The 20,891-nt window shown below is 45.1% G+C and overlaps 1 protein-coding gene across 1 annotated transcript; it reads right to left on the bottom strand.

Moving 5' to 3' along the window:
• Nucleotides 1-47: 47 nt before the first annotated feature.
• On the bottom strand, nucleotides 48-6,412 carry THUMPD3 (THUMP domain 3 tRNA guanosine methyltransferase). Its single transcript, XM_087744877.1, has 9 exons — nucleotides 6,060-6,412; nucleotides 5,516-5,593; nucleotides 4,462-4,989; nucleotides 3,187-3,317; nucleotides 2,698-2,767; nucleotides 2,197-2,312; nucleotides 1,901-2,011; nucleotides 1,525-1,648; nucleotides 48-1,271 (listed from the first exon to the last, which is right to left on the bottom strand). The coding sequence occupies exons 1-9, from the start codon at nucleotides 6,288-6,290 to the stop codon at nucleotides 1,140-1,142; spliced, it is 1,521 nt and encodes a 506-aa protein (XP_087601003.1). The 5' UTR covers nucleotides 6,291-6,412; the 3' UTR covers nucleotides 48-1,139.
• Nucleotides 6,413-20,891: the final 14,479 nt, after the last annotated feature.

The raw sequence follows: 20,891 nt of genomic DNA, 5'->3' as shown, positions 1-20,891 counted from the left end.
TGCTGGACACAGACCAGAAAAAGAACGCAATTAAGACTTATCTCCTATGCAAAACTTCTAAAACTTTAATACTTGTTAATTCACCTCTAAACACTTACACATACTTAGCATGAATACACTTCAATGAAAATGGCAAACTGGTAACTAGTGTCTTCAGCCTCTGATGAGCAAAGAGTAAGAGGCTTGAGAAATATCAGTACATTTACAGAAGAAAAAATATTTGCAACTTCAAGTTATTCAACGGGTAATATATTTTTGTAAATATTGCAGTATAACTACAGTAGTTAAGTCACCTAATGAACTTAAACATATTGCCACCTTGATGTGTCTACAGTAGACACTGAAAACGTGAACTTTTTAATATAATTGCTTGAACTATCTCTGTTCTCAAATAGTAACTACAGACAGTTTGCTAAGGCTGTGTGTGTTACCCCCCTCACCCACGGCAGTGGTACATTAAAATATGGATTAGATATTTAATAATAATTAGCACTAAGTTGAGGTAACAGGTAAAAAATCAGTAGCATCAGCATACTGTTTACTAATTGGCATTTGCTTATCAGACCATAAAAAAACACAGATACTGGTTTATTATCTTAGTTTACACTTGGGCAATGGTATAAATTAGAAAACTGCAATTTGGAAAAATCCTACGTTAAAGAGATACTACCTCTAAACCCTTTAAGATGACAGTCTTTAGTAGTCCTGTTAGTCATTTTAAGACACAAATACAATTTCTACAGTTTGGGAAATAAATTAACTGTTACCTCCAAAGCTGCCTCAACATGTTTTCTACTATAAGGAGAGAAATAGACATTTAACTGAAAAATACAATGGACATGGTAGAGAAGACTCAGGCAAAGGAAAGCATTACTAATTCCACTACTGAATTTCAGTTTGGGTGGCCAGGAGGAAAGAGGTGATTTAAATAACAAGGTTTCAGAACACATAGTACAACTGGTAGCTCTTGAGTTGATCCCTGGTTTAATATTCATGTTACACAATTTCTACACAGGTTGTTTGGTGGTTTGTTTTTTTTTTTTCCTTAGGAACTGACAGACCTATGCTCTCAGGTGTCTGCTTTACCAGGCTGCTATTTGACAAATTCTGGAGGTGTCTCTTGTCTTCTTCCACGCAGGTTACCAGAACGATCTTTTTTCTTCTGCTCTTTCCCAGGTGCGTCTCAGAAGATACACTGCAGCATGAAGTCCCCCTACGTTCACCCATACAGTCTGACCTTTGCGCCAGATGTGTCCCATTCGTGACAAGGCCTACAATCCAAAAAAACAGCCAAAGAGTGGTGGCGGCTTCAAGATAAGATAATAAGGGTAAATTTGCTTTAGAAATTACTTTTGATTATTCTGATGGCAACATCAAGTGGTTCTTCAGGTCCAAAACTGCATTTAAATGTTACTAATTATTGCTCTAAAAATAGATCATTGTCTGAAATGAAGTCAGCTTACAATTTTTTCCTCAATATATTTTCAAGCGTAAATAGATTTGACTTTCTCTCACAGAACATACCTTGGCAAAGCATTTCTTGTCCTGCGTAAGCAGCACAGCCCTGCCTGTCCCCGGTGTGCAGATCCGGCCCATCTCCATAAGGCAGGCTGGATAGAGATCCCAGTTCTTCTTCTTCGACCCTATCCTGCAAAATAAATTAAGATCCCCTCTGTGATCACTGGAAAATAGTTCACTGTCGTTGGTCTTTCAGACATGGATTAGCTCAGTCAGGACCACATTTACTATTAATTTCAACCTGCATTTTTAATATAGAGTACATCAATACTTCTTAATTAGGCCCTGCTAAGTAACTAACTGGAGAGAACCCTAACCCTGGGCAGGCAAGCACACGCAGTAGTGGCAGTTAAGCGCAGTAACTTTACCAGCGATACCTCACCTCTTTCCAAATGGCATGTCTGTCACAATAATGTCCACAGAACCAGTCCGCAAAGGGAGGTTGCAAATATCCCACTGAATGATGTCTAAGGGTATGCCCAGGGAAGTACTGCTGCAAGTGCAAAGATGTTTATCTCAGACATGGTTTACTGAGAACATTTTTAAATTGAGGAGGTCTATAACGTTAGCAAAAGAATAAACAGGAAAACATGAACGAGATAGTCAAATGCATCAATGCAAAACGGATTTCTTACATACAATACTACAGCAAAAGAAAATCATTTGTACTCTTCTCACCTTTCCTTATTCTCATTTTTCTTTAGTAAAGAACAGATGTTGTTTGCTGCTCTCTTTACAGCTTGTGGGTTGTTATCACCAGCAATATGGTAGCAGCTAGGCCATTCTGTAGCTCCCTGGGGGGAAACATTGATAATAAGCAACATTAACATCAACACTGCTTAATTTAAAACAAAACAAACAGAAGAATTACTGAGATGTGACAGAATACGACAAAGCAAGTAGAAGTGGATGTCAATGATTTTAAAATTCTCTATCAGATATCTGTTACAAGTATTATGCACCTTAAAAGCTCAAAATGCTTTTGGATTTAGTTTCTTTCTGCTACAGCTTTGGGAAGGAAAACGAGGTGTTTTACAAAATGTGTATTTGAACCTGTTTAAAAGTTGGTGAGATACTTTTGGAGTTTGCTCTTCAGTTATCACTAAGAAAACTTACACGTATTATTCAGTTGCAGATACTGTCAGGTTTTATTAAGTTAAAAAATAAGGGAAGAATCACCTCTATTGGTATCGCACCTGTACCACACATGGGATCAACTATGATATCTGTTGGCTGTGGATCACAAAGTCTGAGGAACAGAAAAAAAAGATATGGTGAGGAAAGTCTTAAAAACGTGAGTTTCTGTAAGGAAGGAAAACGGAACTATTTTAATCACGCTATTCTACCCTTCTAACAAAAAAACTTCTATGTGATCATTTTTTCCATTTGTTAATTAGCATTTTATAAGCAGCCAGACAGTGCAATACTTTCAAGAATGTGATACGGTATTTTGAGAAGCGGCAAATTTCACAGCAAACGTTTACTTAGCTGGAAAACATCCACTGATAATTACAAAGCACACTGTTTCAGCAAGTATGCTTTTTTTTTTTTTTTTATAATTAACAGAAACTGCTTTTGAGGAAGCAGTGGGGGGGATAAAGGATCTAATTTCTGAAACAAAATGACTTATTAACTGAGAATGATATAATACTACGCAACCGCACTGACCTAAGCATGCCATAAGCGAGAGTTGAACGAAGAGTTGTGGGTCCAAAATGTGTAATATTTCTTCTGTGGAGACTCTCTTCGGTTAATGCAATACCCACAACTACTTCATTATTGTGAATATTCAGGAGAACCTAAAGAAAAAAACTTGAACTAAATTTCAGGAGTAACAGAAGTTTTCCATAGTATGCCTGTTAAATATTTATGAGGATCTTAGATGGCAATTTAAAAAACAGGAACTATGTATAAAAGAGCATTCTTGGAAGAAAAGCAATGCACCATTTTAATGGCAACAATGGACAAAATTCAGGAGAGCATTCACACAGAACAAGAACGAGCATTTTCTCATTCGCACAGAATCTTTTACACAAGACTTCAAAAAGTGCTATAACCATTATGCTGACTTTTAAAAAGTTTTGTTTTATAAGTATGGAGGAGAAGTCGGGTAAGTCCTGCAAGTCACAGTGAAGCATCTGCAAAGCAGCAATAAAAATCATATTCCCGGTCCCCTCCACCATATTAATTTGGAAGGTGAAAATATTGTTACAGAACAGCGGGCCAGCCCTTAACAGACTTGCCAGAAAAACTTAGTTTCTCTGCCCCTCCAAAATGACGGTCGCGCACCATTGATGGACCGTGTCTGTTGGTCGTCCTTTCCAAATCCCTGCTTTCCCTATGATAAGGAATAAACGCTGGACAGTTAATGTTAACCCCTTCTGTCCCCTTCACCCATAAAACTGCAGCTTCTAGACAGAATATCTTCTGTTGACTTACAGCAATATAAAACAATGAATTAGAGAGAGATTTAATGGGGTAAAAATAGAGCAGAAGGTGCCTACATTATATTTAAATATGAATGAGACCAAACGCTATAGGAGGAGGTAATACTCGGGACCAGAGCTTTTGCTGTGGTTGAGGGAGAGTGGAAAGCTTTGGAGCACCCGCTCAGCTGCACGGGGCACAGCGATGTTAACCTGAGGAGAAGACAACAGTGTTTGCAGAGCAAAAGAGGGACCCGAGGAAGAGGAGAGGTGCCCACCCTAGGCCACAAGAGAGATCATTCTTACGGACAGCCACAGCACTAGCGAGTGGTGGGATCTGAGTGGGATCATGTGCCAATGAAGTGAATGCTTCTGAGGAGGCTGTGATTTCAGCGTTACCACTTTTTAGTTCCAGAGTCATCTTTTGAAGGCATTTGGGAGATCTCTAAGCATTAGAATTAAGAACTAAGAATTTTTACAATAGAAATGTAGGTATTTCCAAGGCACGACACCATACCTCTACATCAAAGTTAGTCATGTCAGCTTTCCACTGGAAGTGCTCCTGCACAGCTCCACCGAAGTCCCTTGCAGCCTCATTTGACGTGAAACTGTGCTTGTCTCCTGCTCTATTGCACGTAACACGGAACTTCAACACCTTCGCCTCTCCTTCACTTGTCTTACCAGCTGTGGTCTCACTCCCAGAAGCCGCCTGCGATCCGTCTTTACCATCTGACTGCTCATTATCATCCTCCTCCTCCCCATTTCGGGATGCCACTCCTTGTGTCTCGTCTGTATCCTGGCCGCTAGCGGGTTCTCCCCCTGCAGCGTCTTGGGCACAGTCCTCCTCTTTACTAGCATCTTTTTGATCTACTCCTTCCTCTTCTCCATCGTCATTCAGCTTCTCTTTGCTTGCAGTACTCTGCAGATTATGTTTTTTGCGTTTTGTCTTTTTCTTTTTTAAGCTGTTGTTCAGCTCCCAAACTTTCAACGGATTGGTCCAAGGCAGTGTTTTAACCAAATCTTCCAAATCCTTTAGAGCATCTTCCTTTAAAAGACAAAAAAAGTTATGCTTTGAAGTCATTCCATCCCTTTAAAAGCCGTCCTTTTTCTAAGTCTCTCAAATTAGTTTCCTAAACATGTCACCCGCTACACATTTAAGCGAGGCTTACAGCTTCTTGTGCTATTTTTGCCATAACTAAACTGAATTGCACTTAAAGACACAGGACTCATAGTATTTCATCATTTATCTTGTCAAATAAACAGCTAACACTAAATTAAGTGACCGAAGTGATACTTTACTGTCCTGCGTCTAAGCGTGACCTACAAGCGTGGTATCAGCTCTCATCCCAGATTTTGCCCACGCAACACATTTAACTGAAGAAATGATGTTAGACAACACGACTGCACTTCCATTTTACAAGCCAGCAAAGAGGAACTGTGATAGTATCACAAATGAAAGAAAAAAACCCCCAACTTGCTCATGAAACAGAATACTTTTCTGAAACTAGTCTTAAATGAAAAAAAAACCACTCCAAAACCCAGAACTGACTGAAAAATGAGGAGTAACTCACCTTGTTTTCTTTAAATTGATAGTCTTTGAACTCCTGAACAACAACAAATAAATTATCCACTGACCTTAGACGATGGACCTAGGAGAGATGAGAGAGCGGGGTGGCACGTTACTGACCGCGGGTGTCTAGGGGACTGTGTTTATTGTAACTGGAATTTTGCCATCTTACAGCTAGATGTAAGAGACCACGTTTTTCCACTTTTGTTTACACGGGGGTGACCAACGGACGCGCAAAGCCAGAAGGAAGACTTCTTTGCACCGACTTAAGCTCCCCATCTTTGACTCCATCCGCCCTTGCAAAACCAAAACAAATCGCGGTATCGCTTTTGAAACCAAGCCTCCCAAAGCAGAATTTCCAACTGTTTTTCACAACGAACGCCTTTCAAACGAGAGCATTTCGCTCACGGCGGGCCGGGCTCCTCCGCATTAAAACTACCGCTCGTCCGGTCACAGCCGCAGCTGCGAGGGCCGCGGCGGGGGCCGGCGGGCGGCCGGGGGCCGGGGCACCGGCGGGGGCGGGGAGCGGGGCGGGCGGCCCGACGGACCTGCGGCAGGCCCCGGGCCGGGACCTCGAAGTAGATCTTCCCCCGGTCCCTGCTGATCCTGGAGACCGAGCCCAGCTTCTCCTGCACCTCCTCGGCCGCCGTCAGCTCGAACCCGGTGGGCACGGTGGCGCCGATAACGGCCGCCAGCTCCGCGCCCTCCTCGGCCGGGGCCGGGCACTGACCCGCCGCCGTGCCCTCCCCCGCGCCGCCGGCCGCCTCCGCTTCCGCCATGCCCCGCCGCCGGGCGGTGACCGCCGGGCCGGGCCCTCCCGCCGCACAACCGGCACCGGCACCGGCACACACGGCACCGCACAGCACCACGCCGCCGCCGCCCGCCCCTTCCGCTTCCGGGCCGGGTGTCGCGCCCGCGCCCTGGCGGCAGAGCGACAGCGCCCCCTGCTGCCCGAGGGCGGGGTCCTCCGCGGCACCGCCGCTCGCTCCGGGCGGGAGGCGGCGCCCCGGCCCCGCGCCGCCAGCGGCGGGGCTCGGCCCCGGGCCGGGGAACGGCCCCGACCGCCGCCGTAGGGGCGACCTGCGGGGGTGCGGAGGGGCCGCTGGCCGTGGCCCCTCCGCCGGCCGCTTCCTTCTGCCCGGGCTCGTTAATGAAGCAGCTGCGGCCTGGGCCTGTCGCCCGGGAAACGCTCCCGCCGGGAGCGCAGATCCCCTTCGACACCTGGCTGGGATCAGATGGAGGGGGAGATTTGTGTCCCGACGGACGGCAAATCGCAACACCCGGGGAAGGAAGAAGGCTCCGCGAAGGCCGCGGGTGCGGGCGCGCTGCCGCTGCGCACAGCCCCGATGGCCTCGGCTTCCCCGCGCAGCGGGACGGGGCGGCGCCCGGGCCGCAGGAGGAGCAGGCCGGGTCCCGGGGTGCGCGGGGCCGGCGGCCCCCACCCGCCCCCCGAGGCCCCGGGGGTCCCGGGGCCGTGCCCTGCGCCGAGGCGTTCCCGCGGGGCCAGGCTCCGCCGCCGTACCTGAGCCGCCGCTGCCGCCGGAACTCCTTTGCCTTTGGGTGGCAAACCGTGGGTGGGTGGCAAACCGTGGGTGGCCGTTCCCTTTTTTTAACTTGTTATAAAAGTACTGAATTTCCTTGATCATCCGGCTATTGTCTTTGGCCTGTTTCCAGCACTTGAATGGATTTTTAAATAAAAAACTAGGCCGTAAATGTTTTTTTCAGGAGACGCAGAAAGAAAGAGAGACAAGCCACCCTAAGTGTCTTCCGTGACCATGCCTGCGTCAGTATGACAAAGTGTGAACTGCAGGAAGCCACAGAGGCACTGTTTTGCCTCCTCCTCTCTTCACATCCCTTAGTCTTTACCTTTTCCCAGCATTGGATTTATAAATGTAAACACAACTTGTCCCTGCAGCTTGTTCTTCCGCAGTTGCAGTGCATACTGGCAACAGCACTGTTTGTTTTCGTTTTCCTAGGTAGGTTCTGATTCCGCTGTGACATTTTAATAACGCGCAGGATGCCTGAAGCACCCCTCTTGCCATTAAGCCTTCTGAAGCATCGCTTTGCTTTCACATGAGAAGTACGTGTGTGAGAGTGTGTCTCAGAGAGGGAAGGTGTGGGTTTTATTCCATCAGTTTATTTTTAACTTGTGATTCAAGTCTGAAAATATAGAATTAAAACCACGGAATTTGGGTCATAAACATACTGGAGAAAGTTTCTGTGAAATGACTTCTTTGATGAGAACTTAAAAATAAGCTAAAGCAGAGAGGACCACTTGGGCACACTTATATCTTCTTCTAAACCACAGCTGGCACCCAGCAAGATCATTTCAGTGCGGTGACAGTGCCGCGATACAGGGTGTGACGGTGGCTGCACAAACTGCGTATCCCCGTGTGTTAGGTCCCTGGCGACTGCTGAAGTAGCCCATGACACTACACCTTTACTGCAGTATTCTCTAAGTTGTAGATAACATTAGTGCGGTTTGCCGGCTAGCGCAACAGAGAGCGTCCCGCTCACAGGCTGCGTGCCTGCAGAGCAGCGTGGGCATGCCGCGCACAGCGCTGGCCTGGCTCGCACAGCTCCCGGCGGCAGCAGGGACCCCAGGTCCCGGGGCGTGTGTCTTGCTGCTCACATCGATTTTAGAGATTTTGCTTAGCTCTATGCTGCAACAATGCCTATAGCAAGGGAGAGCTTTGTGATTGAAGTGGGATAACAAACTCGGCTTGCTGAGCTACTTTAAATAGCAGAAGTTTCAGCATATTTTGGTGAAGCTGTTTGCCAGACACTTAAATTAATTCCATGTGTCTGGCCTATCAGCAGCAGCTCTGACCTTTCCCAGTTGGTCTCAGATTGAAAGGTGAGAACCGGTAATCAGCCTGCTACGCTTCAGCTCTTGAAATCTGTCCAAGCACCACTCGCAGAATTATTTCCTGTGAGTGGCCAGGTCCTACAGGAGCTGAAGACATCTGTTTGCCTAATGCCCGTGCAAGACTGTATCTTAGAATAATACCACACTTCGCTTGTAGCTTTCCTCCCAAAAACTCCTGACATGCTCTGTAAATGTGGAGCCGAAATGTCTTTCAGTTTAAATAGTTGGAGACGTTACCTTTATGAATGACAGAAGCAAAACCATTCAGGCCAGCACCGCATGGCACAATGTGTGACAGTGGATGTAAGGAGAAATTTTCGCCTAAGGATTCAGGACAAACCCTCCTATGTGGGAGGCACACTGGCAGTGTAATACATGTACCTGCGTTAACGTTTTTGTTAAGATCTTATCTTGAGAAGGGTCCCATACAGCGAATTAGAGGATAGTCCTCACACGTGATCTGAAAGGTGCAGACTCAGCCATGTGAGTGTCTGAGTGCGCCTGGCTGCCACTGAAATCGCTGTATTTGTTGAACCCTTACGAGAATTTTGCAGTTGCTTTCAGTGCGAACATGGTGATGCCCTGCGGTGACGGCACTGCTCAGCACTTTACAGGACAGAAGAGAGCTGGCCCTGGCAAAACTCAGAATGGTTTCTGTGGCATCTAAGTATTTTAATTCTCATTCTTTGATCAACCCTTGGTTATAGAAAGCTCCTGTATATTTCAAAGCCTTCTTGAGTGACTACGAGGTTTAAAAAAATGGTTTTCAACTGTGTATTATCTCATTTCTACCTCTTTCTGTAGAAGCAGACCATAGATATGTTGGTAGTTGGTGCTGCGTAAATACGTAAGCTGGAACATAGTGTCGCGAATGTAGGTGGAAAAAGGAGGTCTTGCCGTGCTATTCTGTGGGAGTCAACGCATGTTGTCAGACTGGTAGTAGCATACGTATTCTCGTTTATCCAAACAGCCAATATATTTTTTCCATATAGACAATATTGGACCTGTGTTTTGGTGGGAGAGAAGAAGTGACGAACTGTCTTCCAGGCAAAACCAGAGTGGTATTTTCATGTCCACTGTGAACCCCCTTTCCCAGAGCCGAGAAATCAAATTGTCTCCCAGAAGAAGAACCGTTCGGTTAAAGCAAGAAGGTACCCGTTGGGTAGATCTGTTAGGCTCCTTTACAGACAGTAGCAGTTCCTGATGATCTGGCAGCATCAATTTTATGGCTGGTTTGGTACACACCTGAAGAAGAACATTGCTGACCATTTGCCTGGAAGGTTTTGTACGCTGAGTGAATTGTCTGTCCATTTGGAAGGCACGCTTCAAATAGCAGGCTGTATCCCAGAGGGTACTGTGTTTTTCTTCACTCTTGCTCTTCAGGGTTAATCAACAGAAGGATGGAAATAGCGATGGTCCAACTAAAGAAAGTATCCTAAAATTATCCTGGAGTAAATTACTTGTCTCATAATAATGGCACATAACTGAAGAACATTTACAATAAAATTAATTTACTAAACCCAATAACTTATCTTATAATTAGGACTATAGGATGAATATAAAAAAAAGAATAATCTGGATTTTGCATTGTCATGTACCTCAGGATAGGCATATGACTGTGCACAGCAGCTATGCAGTTAGTTTGCCACTGACTTGCTGTGGGACTTTGGAAGAGTCACTTAAGCGTAATTTGCAAATATGTTTTAAAAAAGCATGGTTTGGATCTCTATATGATGAATTGGAGTTTTCTTTTATTTTTTGTTACTAGCTTTCCACATGAGAAAAGCCTGGGTTTCTGGCTTTTTTGGGCATTTGGGTTTTTTGAAGGTGACCCGTTAGACAACTGGGTAAGTTGTACCTAATGAGTACCTAATGAGTACCTAAATAAGGCAACTCGGGTGACAAATCTTTCAGAAGTGTATGATTTTCCAAAAATGTTGTTTGACTACAGATAGTGAAGCAAGCAAACAAACAAAAACCCCAAGAACCTCAAACAACTCAACCAAGTACTTTCCCTTCTTAAAAGTTCAGTTGCCACTTTCGGACTGGTTTTGTACCACCATTCCGCTATTTTGCAGGGATCAGAGGTTTCTCCAGAAAGTCTCTGGAGTCCTTTGGTGAACAGTCCTGAATTTCAAAAGTAAAAATCAAGCAAATGAATCCTTGACTGGCTCTAGGACAGTGTGAGAAGGATGCACTGTGTTGGGACAAGGTGCACTGTAGCAAGTCAAATTTCAGCAAAAAACATGGGGCTGGAGGAGTTCTTAGCATGGACTGTGATGGATTGAAATGACTGTGTGTCTGCAAACCGCTGTCAGTCAGACAGCTTGCAAGGGAAGCTTCCCTCTGTGCCGGTGGTGAGGAGCTGGCGTGGTTCAGTTCGCCCTTGGAGTGGCTTGAAACTGCAGTGCCAGCCTTCTAGCGTGCCAGAGCAAGAGCCAGCTCTTGAGAACCGGAGTGCTGGGCAGTGCAGCAGGCAGAGCGATGGTCCGGGGTATTGCGACCTCGTGGCTTTTCTTCCTGTCACACCCGGCTGGTAGAGCAGTGGGCTGAGAGGCAGAACTGGTAAGCCATTCAGCAGCAGCGTTCTTCATGAAGTTACGTATTTTTTCTCGAGTTTTACTATTTCCATCTGTGGGAGAGAAAGATAATATAGTATAGTGTTTTGGAATCTCCAGCTGAAGTATAAAGTAATGTTATTTTGAAATCCAGAGATGAGAAGAGGAGTGAATTTGCAACTTAATGGTTACTGGATGGGGGAGAATTAGCCAGTATTTATGGTAGCACTGGTGAGCCCTGTGCCTTAGTCAGAAGAGGTGTGAACTGAGGCTAGGAAGTGATAAGCCAAGGCAAAGAGTTAACAACTTAAAGTGAGAAATTGTATGCAAACCCTTATTACTGGAGGTATTTTGTTAACAAGAGGACTGTTCTGTCTTTCCTGTCCCCGGCAGATTTTGCACATGAACAAATAAGCCACAATTAGCGACTTCTGTGTGGGCAGCATGGGTGGTTGCAGAGCTACGTGCTCTGGAAAGTCACATGAGTGATAAGGTGATACAAGAATGAGAAGCTCATACTACAAAATGTAAAAGGTGTGCTTAAAATGTCAGACCGATGAAGCCATTCAGTACTGGGTCGCATACACCTCTGCCCAGAGAAACCGAGGTTTGTCCTCTGTAAGGTTTGTTAAATGAAAACTCTGCTGATGGAGCCTCATCTAGCAAGAAACTTAATGTACACATAGAACTTTACACCACTAACAGTTTCATGAAAGCAGTGAAAGGTGTTCAAAGATCTTGCTTAATTTGGACCAGAGTAACTGAAATTAACTTATTGGATTGGTTTGATTAATTCGGTAGGGCATAAACAAATTTAGAGATGGCATTGAATTTCCAATAATTAAGCACAAAGTTATGTCTGCACTTGCCTGCCTGGAGAAAATGCTTATATTGAGTTAATTTCAGAGCTGTAGAATTAATTTGGTGTGAACCTGTATGGTTTGTCTCGCAGTAACAGGGATGTGTTGTATAAATCCCATCCAGCACTTGGTTTTGCAAGGGTTAAAGTTCTTTGAGCAAGGAAATATGTTTTCTTCCAGATCAGCCCCTCAACATACAGCTGCAAAACCTCTGCCTCCTAAGACATACCTAAGGAGGAGCCTGCTCTTCCTGAGGAGAAAAGCACAAGTGGGGCTCCTCGGAGCAGCCCAGTTTTTTAAGAAAGCATTAAGGAATGCTGGGATCCCGAAATATTCAAGGCCATCATGGAAAAGATGGAGGATAGGAAGATCTAATAATATCCATGATATATCATCCTAAGAAATCCTCATCAAAGAAAGCCTTTAAAGTGAGACAGCTGATTTTTTTCAGTGTCTGGATTTTGCTTCAGACCATCTCAACTTTTACTTTGGACTAAAAAACATCATGATTAATCCAAATTAAACATCATGATTAATCCAAATCCCTGGCATCAGCCTTCATAGCAAAGTCCCAAGTAAGCTGCCACATGTCACTCCAAATGTGTTGGTCGCTCAGTCAAGCAAAAGCCTGTCTACATTAATGATGTGCAGCCAGCGCTTCTCTGATGTCTCTCGTCCAAAGATCTCCTGGGCTTTATGTTGTAGCAGCAGCGTCTGTTGGGTCCAGCAGAGTGATCTGGGTGTTGCTTTGTTGCTTGTTGCTTGTTGCTTGTTGTTTCATGGTCTCTGGGTTCACCTGTCCCCGAGTCCCATCGTGCTCTTGGAGGCTGTTGGGAAAGATGACGCAGTTGGGGTTTTCAGGGTCCTGCCTGCAGAGAGCCTGGAGTGCCTGGTGGAAAAAACAAGCATCCGTGGTTCCAGGCATATTGCACCTACCTTCATTAGTAGAAGAACTATTATCTTCACTCGTTTATTTGAGGTAGTTTGTGGAGACTTTATGGGTTAAACCTCAGGGCCAACGGAGCTGATTACCTGAAATGTCCTTGGATGGGAAGAAGCATTTCAGCCACCCTAGAAATGATTCTTCGGCAGAATGGCTGAGAAGGAACCACAGTAACAATGCCAAGTAGACAGTGAGGAAGAAAAACATAAACAGATTAGAATTACTGACTTTAGGTAGGATCAGGACTCCAAAAACAGTCAGCACTCTTGTCTTTCTGGGAATTACCAGATAACTGCAAATGACTTTTTTGTATCCTGTAGAAGCAGCATGCTAATCAGCACTGCTAGCACTAGCACCACGCTGTTGCCCTTATTCAATGCTATAGTGGAAGCTGTGTAGGTCTTACCTGGATTCAGTACAAGTCTATGCCGCGTGGGTTTTTTCCTCCAACTCGGTGCTGCATGAGACCTTTTTTGTTTCTGGCAAGTCACAAAGATATAACATTTTCCAGCTGTCTCTCTGTCCTTGTACTAGCATGCCACACTGCAGGACAGAGCGGGATTATCTCTTGGTTGTGGTGACAAAACATTCTAGATCCAAATTCGTGAACAGCAAAAACACAGTTCCACACATTTTCTTGTGGATATGAAGAAAATCACACATTTATGTAAGAATGACTGGCTTTCTATGTTCTGCTTCTTTAGCCATAGCTTCTTTTAAAATACATATGAAAATAGTAGAGTGAATTAGTTTCTGGGATAACCTCATTGGCTTCACTGGATATGTTTGTGGCTCATCTCAAGGTAATCCTGGGTTCACTGTGATAATCAAAATCAGAAGAAACTCAAGAAATACTAGTCTTTTGCTCTGTTTACATCTCTTCCTACATTCATAAAGCATTCTCCCTCTGGTGAGCTATCTTAGATCTCCACATCAGAGATCATATCAGCTTACCGTTAATGAAAACTAATGCACTGCAGACCACCAGTGAAGCCCTACATTTGGGTCTTGCACATGGACAGGAAATTACTGCACCGTGTGCGTGGCTGTTAAGAGAAATGCCAACAAAACGAATGTTCGTATAACACTAAATGTTACTAAAAATGGGTTCCCAAGGTATTCCAGACTAGTGCAGAGTTTTATAGACCATTGCTCCATCCGGCAGTTAGAGGGTAAAAAGGAGGGGTGGTTGAAAAGCTGTAGTCACAGGTACCTGAAGCCTGAAGCCTTATTTGAGGATGGATGAGCAAGATCCCATTATTATTAAGTTTTCCTTTGAATGAATATATATTTTTAAAAATTAAATTCCTTGAAAAGCGTGTTCAGGAAAAGAGTTGCCTGTTATTTCAGCTAATACAGATCTGGATTCTATTTTTTGCTTCCAGCAAATGGATTGGGCTGGTCTTTTGTTCAGAGAAGAACAGGGCAGTGGTAACTCCCAGCACCAGCCACCTGGTCTCAAATTCTTGAGCAACTGTTTTCCTTCTCTGTGGATGTATGCAAGTCGGTTGTTAGGCATCCAAATCCAGTTGTCAGGTACCTCCAGCAACTGAAGAGTCTTGCCTAATCTTGTAGATACCTAAAAGCCACGGATACCTAAATTTCTGTCAGCAGCCATGAACATAACTGCTGAATTCCTGAAGCTGTTCAACAGTTCCTGCCCAAGGCCTGGGAGGATTCTCAGACAAGACCTTCTCTTTCTCCAACTTGCCCATGGAAACTGATCCAGAGATACCAATCTCTTGCTTAAAACAAAGCGTATCTCCCCTCCACCCCAACCCCTCCCAAAAGAAAGATATTGAGACCTTTTGTGGTTAGCTTTATGGGCTTTTTTGTCTTGTCAGTCGAGTGGGGGGAGAGGGTCCCTCAAAGCTCCTCTTCCACATGACCTGGAGAAAAAGTCTTCTCTTTGGGTGTCCTAGCTGTTTGTTTCAGCCTGTGTGTGTGGGTGAAGTCTCTGCCGTTGCAGTTACCTCTCTAGGCGTCAGTACTTACTGGACTGTCTGGTCTGGGAGCTGAGGTGCTTCCCTGAGACAGAGCTGACTGGATTCCAGCTCCACCTCCAAACCTGGCAGGACAAGGTGGTGTAATCCAGCCCGTGGGGCGTGGGGAAAGCCATTTTTCTGGAGGAAAAGATAATTTGTCTTGCATGCCACAGGCCAGGCAGGGAATTTCAATTGAAAACTCAGAAGTGTCTAACTGCATTATGGTTTGAACCATACCTCCCCTCTCTGTCTAGCTTAGGTTTAGATGGCTTTCTAGACCCCTTGCTGAGTATTTAACCGTTCCCCTCCATTGTGGCACCCTGAAGGAACCTGTCTGCACGCCCCGTCTCAGCTGTGGATCCCCCCGGCAGCAAAGCTCTGCACGCTTACACCGCACCCCATAATAAAGCAAGTGACTTAAAGCCCAAATTCCAGTGATTTTCAAAGAGTGCTGAGCTCCAGTGTGATCACACACTGTAAATGGAGTCTAGCCTCTTACTCCATTTAGACATATTTGAAAATATTATCTTCTCTGTCTCAGTGCTCCGCCTCTAAAATGTGTCAAATAGCACTCCTCTACCTCAGGAGTTATGAGAAATTCAGTGAAACTGTGAGGCCTGCAAATGCTGTGGTAAATAAATAAATACCCAACGAGAAAGAGAGCAAAGAGGTGCTTGAACTATACCAGAAACTTTAATGCGTTTGAACCCTGAGTAGCGCTGAGATGCTAGACACCCTGATAAAACTCAGCAAACAAGCTGGTGGCCACCCATGGCTGGCATTTAGGGCAAAGCAGCTGTGGGTCTCTCCTGTAAACATCTGTGATTTCCACACGTCCTGCCGTTCTGTGCAGTCTGAACCTAAAAGCGAATCACTGGCACCTCAGTTGGACGACACCTGGGGCGTTCAGGTGAGCTCATGCTCTTGCAGAGCCTCATATTAAACCCTGGTGTGGTCTGAAGGCCTCCTCCAGGAGAGGTGTGCCCTGAGGGAAGGCACTGCGGGGTCATCCCTGTGTCCCTAGAGTGGTCTGACATGGCGGGAGGTCCTGGAGCCTGTACGGACACCCATCCCTGGGAGCTGCGCTGGAGCAGTCGCGGTGGCACTTTCCTGTGCTCAGCAAGCTGTTCATCCACAGCTCCGCTCAGACTCAGCAATTACGCTAATGTAAGAGCCATCAGATGATAATTGCTCCACTTATTCATCGCTAAAGATCTGATGATTAGCAGGTGAAGAGCCCACTGAGATGAATTCAGTTTTGACAGGAGGAAGGATACTTCCTACTTCCCTTAGGGAAAATTACACTAGCTGGTAACAGGACTGGATTTAATTGGATCAGGCTTGCTTTGTTGGGAAGGGAAAGCAAAACAATACCAGTTAGGAAAGAAATTCCAGAAATGAAATGGGGTTTGATCAGCTGTTTCAAATGTAATTTGGTAGATTTCTTTTCCTAAAAGTTAATGCCAAACATTGTATTCTGCTTCCTAGCAGTTTTTCCTTTCTTCCTACTGCAGGCAGCCTGCATGCTCTCTCGCCATAAACCTGTGGCCTGAGGAAGGATCTGAGCTGCTCTGGCTGTTGGTCTATGGGCTCAGTCCTCAACAAGCACAAGAATTTAGAAGAACTTGGAGAAGGTGAGTTTGATTTCCAGCACTACCAAATCCATCTCTGAGGACTTGTAACCATTGGCCTCAGAGAGATAATTTTCAGAAATACGGAGTAGATCGTCTGTGGCTTCAACTTTGTTCTCTTGAAGCCATTTGTGATGTCTCAAAGGGCTGCCTCCTGGCTCCAGAAGGTGCTTTTTAAAAATATATTTATGTTTTAACAGCTTGAAGCTATTAAATAGGTAGTGTGAGCTGGGCTTTTCATTGTTTCAAAGCAACACCTACACTGGTCCATTACTGACGTCAGAAACTGGCACAGCGTGCTCCTCATCAAACCACCTAATTGGGGCTCTTGCTAGCTAGCTGGAAAGTAAGTTTTGACTTAGTCAGCCTAGTGCTGGAAGGACAATTCAAGGCATGGATGTAAAAGAATAGGTTCTTCCAGTTTGTATTCTGACATAACAGATCCCTTAGCCGTTTATTTTTATTGGGATCCTTAGTGACACTGAGAATGAGAACTGTGTGGGACCTTTTAGACAAAAATCAAGTTCCTTCACTACTGAGATGAGATGTTGATGCATTTTACAACTCTGTGGGTTTGGCATACTACATTAAAAACAATGTAAAATTCTTTGAACTTCAGTTTTAAGGATGAAACCATTTTCATGACTTCTGGTCAGGTCTGTTATATGACACTTCACTCAATAATTTCTGCATCCAGCCTGTATCTTCTGTTTGCCTATAGCATAGTTTTGAAAAAAGGACCTTTACATAAAACCATCAACTGGTAGAGAATCCTTCATGTGCAAGTTATACTGCTCCCATGACTAATTATTCTTACTGCTTTGTTACAACGAACCCGTATTTCATAGGTCTGTTAAATACAGTGTGTGCCTGATGTTACTTTCCAAAGCTTTGGAGCAGAGTTCTTTCTCACATCTTGCTGGGTAAAGTCCAAGTCGTCTCCTTGAGGAGTGATTTTATATAAAAAGAAGAATGTACCAGCCAGAGAAGCCACCCCCTGGATTAAGACTGCAGAATTCCTGGTAGTGGATCAGGTTATTGGCCCTGATAAGTCAGATCTTTTATGCAGAGGAACATCTGATACACCAGAATGTTTCTTCTCATTCCCCACATGAATACATCGCCAGGCCCTGACACGTGGCAGAGATTTCTTTCTTCCAGCTCCTGCAGCTGATCAGATTACAAGTTTAAACCTGAGATAAAACTCTGCTATTGCTTCACATCCACAAATGTTTCTAGTACGGGGGAAAACTGCTAGGCCAGTTTTGGAGGACATTCTGGATGTTACTGGACTCCAGTTCCTTGTATTTCATGTAACCTGTCAGTGCTTTCCATCCCTTCCTTGGCTGAGAAGAGCCTTGCTGTGCATTCACTCATTGCTATCAGTAATTTTCATGTGGCTTTTTATTGGGAACAGAAAAGTTCTCTGCAACAACAGTAATAGTAATACCCACAGTAAGACTGTGAGTAGGGAGGGGAGATGAAAATACAAAGGGGACATTCTGCACCGCGAGAAAGTCCGACGTAGAAACACTACTAATTAGGGTATGAGAGAGCAGAAGTAACACGTTGGCAGCAGAGGACTACTGGACCTCGTAGAGGACAATGGACAGACATTTCCTTTGATTGATGTTTTGTATAGTCGTATGCCAAGAGGCGACAGAGCACTGCCACGCCGGTTTGGCAGAGATGTGTACAGTTTGCACTGCCTATGACACTGAAGGAATCAAACAAGATAGGTCTTAAGAGTGACAGCAGTGACTCACTGGCTAGTCACTTCCCTTGTATTTGTAAATGTGAGTCATTCATTAGACCAGAACTTAAGCTTGAGTAATTGATAGTAAAGAATAGCAGGTTTCTAAAATGAAATGGACAATGATAATACCTTCATTACTAAACAGAAGAGGGGAGAGTAGCAAAAAGCCCACAAACCAAGCTCTGCTGGGACCAAGTTGAATTGTCCTGGTTTCCTTTTCAAAATAAGGTCTATTTTTCTGAACAGGGAGACTGTGAAGGGAAATCAAAAGCTAAACTTTACTTGTAGCTTCTTGCTACAATAAGTTAGTACCTAAATCAAAAGCTGTCTTTATTGCTATGATGACATTGATTTATTGATGTATAAAACAAAAACATTATATCCCTCTTTCTTCCATTCCTTAATAGCTAAGATGTCTCCAAAAGAAGCAGCCACAGTCTTTGGAGTGTTCTAGGTCCCTCATTAGAAACTGCCTGGCTGGTCTCTGTGTGTTGATGGATCAGAGCTGCTCCCAGGTCTTGGCCAAGGCTTGAGCGTTTCGAGACCTGCTGAAGATCATACAACATATCAACACGGCTGAGAAAAGGACCCTGGAGTTGTGGCTTTCCCAGTTTCCTTGCTTGAATCACTTCAAATCTTCTCACTTACATTCTTTCTGATGAATCTGTTAAGTCGCGGTCTCTTTATGAGAAGGTTTTAATCAGTGGACATGCCTCCCCAAAAAGGATTTTATCTAGTTTGATTTGGATAGTAGTCCTAGTGCACCTAGAGAGTTATGCTGGCCTCCTGGAGGCAGCGTTCATGGTGCTGATGATCCTACCAGGAATGGCCAGGGGTGCAGATGTGTAGTTTCCTTAGGTGGGGAACTGCTCTCCTAGAAAGGAGGCTTTGGGACTCGCAGATTAGTTTACTCAGATATGGTGATTAAATGCCTCTTTGTAAATGACGGCACAAAGGCTCCATAAGAAGGTCTAGCATCATGATTTTCTGACCTCTGGATCAGTTTTTTTTCCTCTGATTGTTGCTTCTGGGGTATCCTGAATGACTGTCTTAGATTAGAGAATTAAATCCTCTTTTAAACTTCCTGTCACTTCTTCACTCCCAGCACCTTAATCACTGGTAACGCACATCTCTGGTGCGTTTTATTCAGTGGTTGCTCTGCTGTGGTGTGTGTGCATTGCCAACTGCCTCTAGAAACAAGCTGGCTTGTATTGAGTTTGTGTGGCAAGGTTTTGGTAGCAGAGGGGCTATAGGGGTGGCTTCTGTGAGAAGCTGCCAGAAGCTTCCCCTGAGTCCAACAAAGCCAATGTCAGCCGGCTCCAAGATGGACCCACCACTGGCCAAGGCCAAGCCCATCAGTGACGGTGGTAGCACCTCTGTAATAACATATTTAAGAAGGGGAAAAAGTTTCTGTGCAACGGCAATTGCAGCCAGAGAGATGAGTGAGAATATGTGAGAGGAACAACTCTGCAGACACCAAGGCCAGTGAAGAAGGAGGGGGAGGAGGTGCTCCAGGTGCCAGAGCAGAGATTCCCCTGCAGCCTGTGGGGAAGACCATGGTGAGGCAGGCTGTCCCCCTGCAGCCCATGGAGGTCCACGGTGCAGCAGATATCCACCTGCAGCCTGTGGAGGACCCTGCACTGGAGCAGGTGGATGCCCGAAAGAGGCTGTGACCCCATGGGAAGCCTGTGCTGGAGCAGGCTCCTGGCAGGACCTGTGGACCCGTGGAGAGAGGAGCCCCCACTGGAGCAGGTTTGCTGGCAGGACTTGTGACCCGGTGGGGGACCCAGGCTGGAGCAGCATGTGAAGAACTGCAGCCCGTGGGAAGGACTCATGTTGGAGGAAGGAGCGGCACAGACAAACTGACTGCAACCCCCATTCCCTGTCCCCCTGTGCCGCTCCAGGGGACGAGGTGGAGAAATCGGGAGTAAAGTTGAGCCCGGGAAGAAGGGAGGAGTAGGGGGAAGGTGTTTTAAGATTTACTTTTTATTTCTCATTATCCCACTCCAATTTGATTGATAATAGATTAAGCTAATTTCCCCAAGTTGAGTCTGTTTTGCCCGTGACAGTAATTGGTGAATGATCTCTCCCTGTCCTTATCTCAACCCATGAGCCTTTCATTATATTTTCTCTCCCCTGTCCAGCTGAGGAGGGGAGCGATAGAGCGGCTTTGGTGGGCACCTGGCGTCCAGCCAGGGTCAACCCACCACGGCTGAACAGCGCTGATCTATGCGCTGTCATTCTTTGTTGCTCTGATTCCTTCTGGAGTAGTAGCAAAGTTGCCAGGCACCTAGTTTTATATTTAAATATATGCATTGAGAAGTGAAATCAAGAGTTTGCTGTTCCAACATAAAATTGTTATGAGCAGTATAGGAAGCTTTTCAGTGAAAAATGCATGTGAGGGTGTCAGGCTCTTTCCTTCTGTAACCTCTTTAAGAAAGCAGTGCTTTCAGGGGACTTGGGGCGATAGCTTTACCACTTCCTCTTCAAATATCACTCTTGCCGTGTGCTTTTTGGTACTGGTTTTACTCCCTCTTCTGCGGTACTTCACTGCTACACAGAAAGTTGCCATGTATTTACTACAGAAGTGAGGGTTAAGTACTGGCTTTTGTTCAGATAACCTTTTAACCTACAAGCATCTACTTCCTAACTGACAGTCAAGTTTACTTTGAGATAACTTAGTGAAGAGAAGACTCTTACACACATGTAAATAAAAAAGACGGCAAAGATAAAGTAGTTTACAATTCAAAAATTTTTATGGTGCTGGTAACCTCTGAA

The sequence above is a fragment of the Nipponia nippon genome, unplaced genomic scaffold (genome assembly GCF_047370975.1).
Source record: "Nipponia nippon isolate SJK-2023a ecotype South Korea unplaced genomic scaffold, ASM4737097v1 scaffold_9, whole genome shotgun sequence".
NCBI classification, from domain to species: Eukaryota; Metazoa; Chordata; class Aves; order Pelecaniformes; family Threskiornithidae; genus Nipponia; species Nipponia nippon.
The sequence above is the reverse complement of the archived record's forward strand: the minus strand, read 5'-3'. Positions and strand labels throughout refer to the sequence as shown.

Coding starts and splice junctions, on each gene's coding strand:
- THUMPD3 (XM_087744877.1), bottom strand. CDS start 6,290: ATGGCGGAAGCGGAGGCGGCCGGCGGCGCGGGGGAGGGCACGGCGGCG. Junction 2,768..3,186: donor CTCGCTTATGGCATGCTTAG/GTCAGTGCGGTT, acceptor TCTGTTCCTCAG/ACTTTGTGATCCACAGCCAA. Junction 2,012..2,196: donor AAAAATGAGAATAAGGAAAG/GTGAGAAGAGTA, acceptor TTGCACTTGCAG/CAGTACTTCCCTGGGCATAC.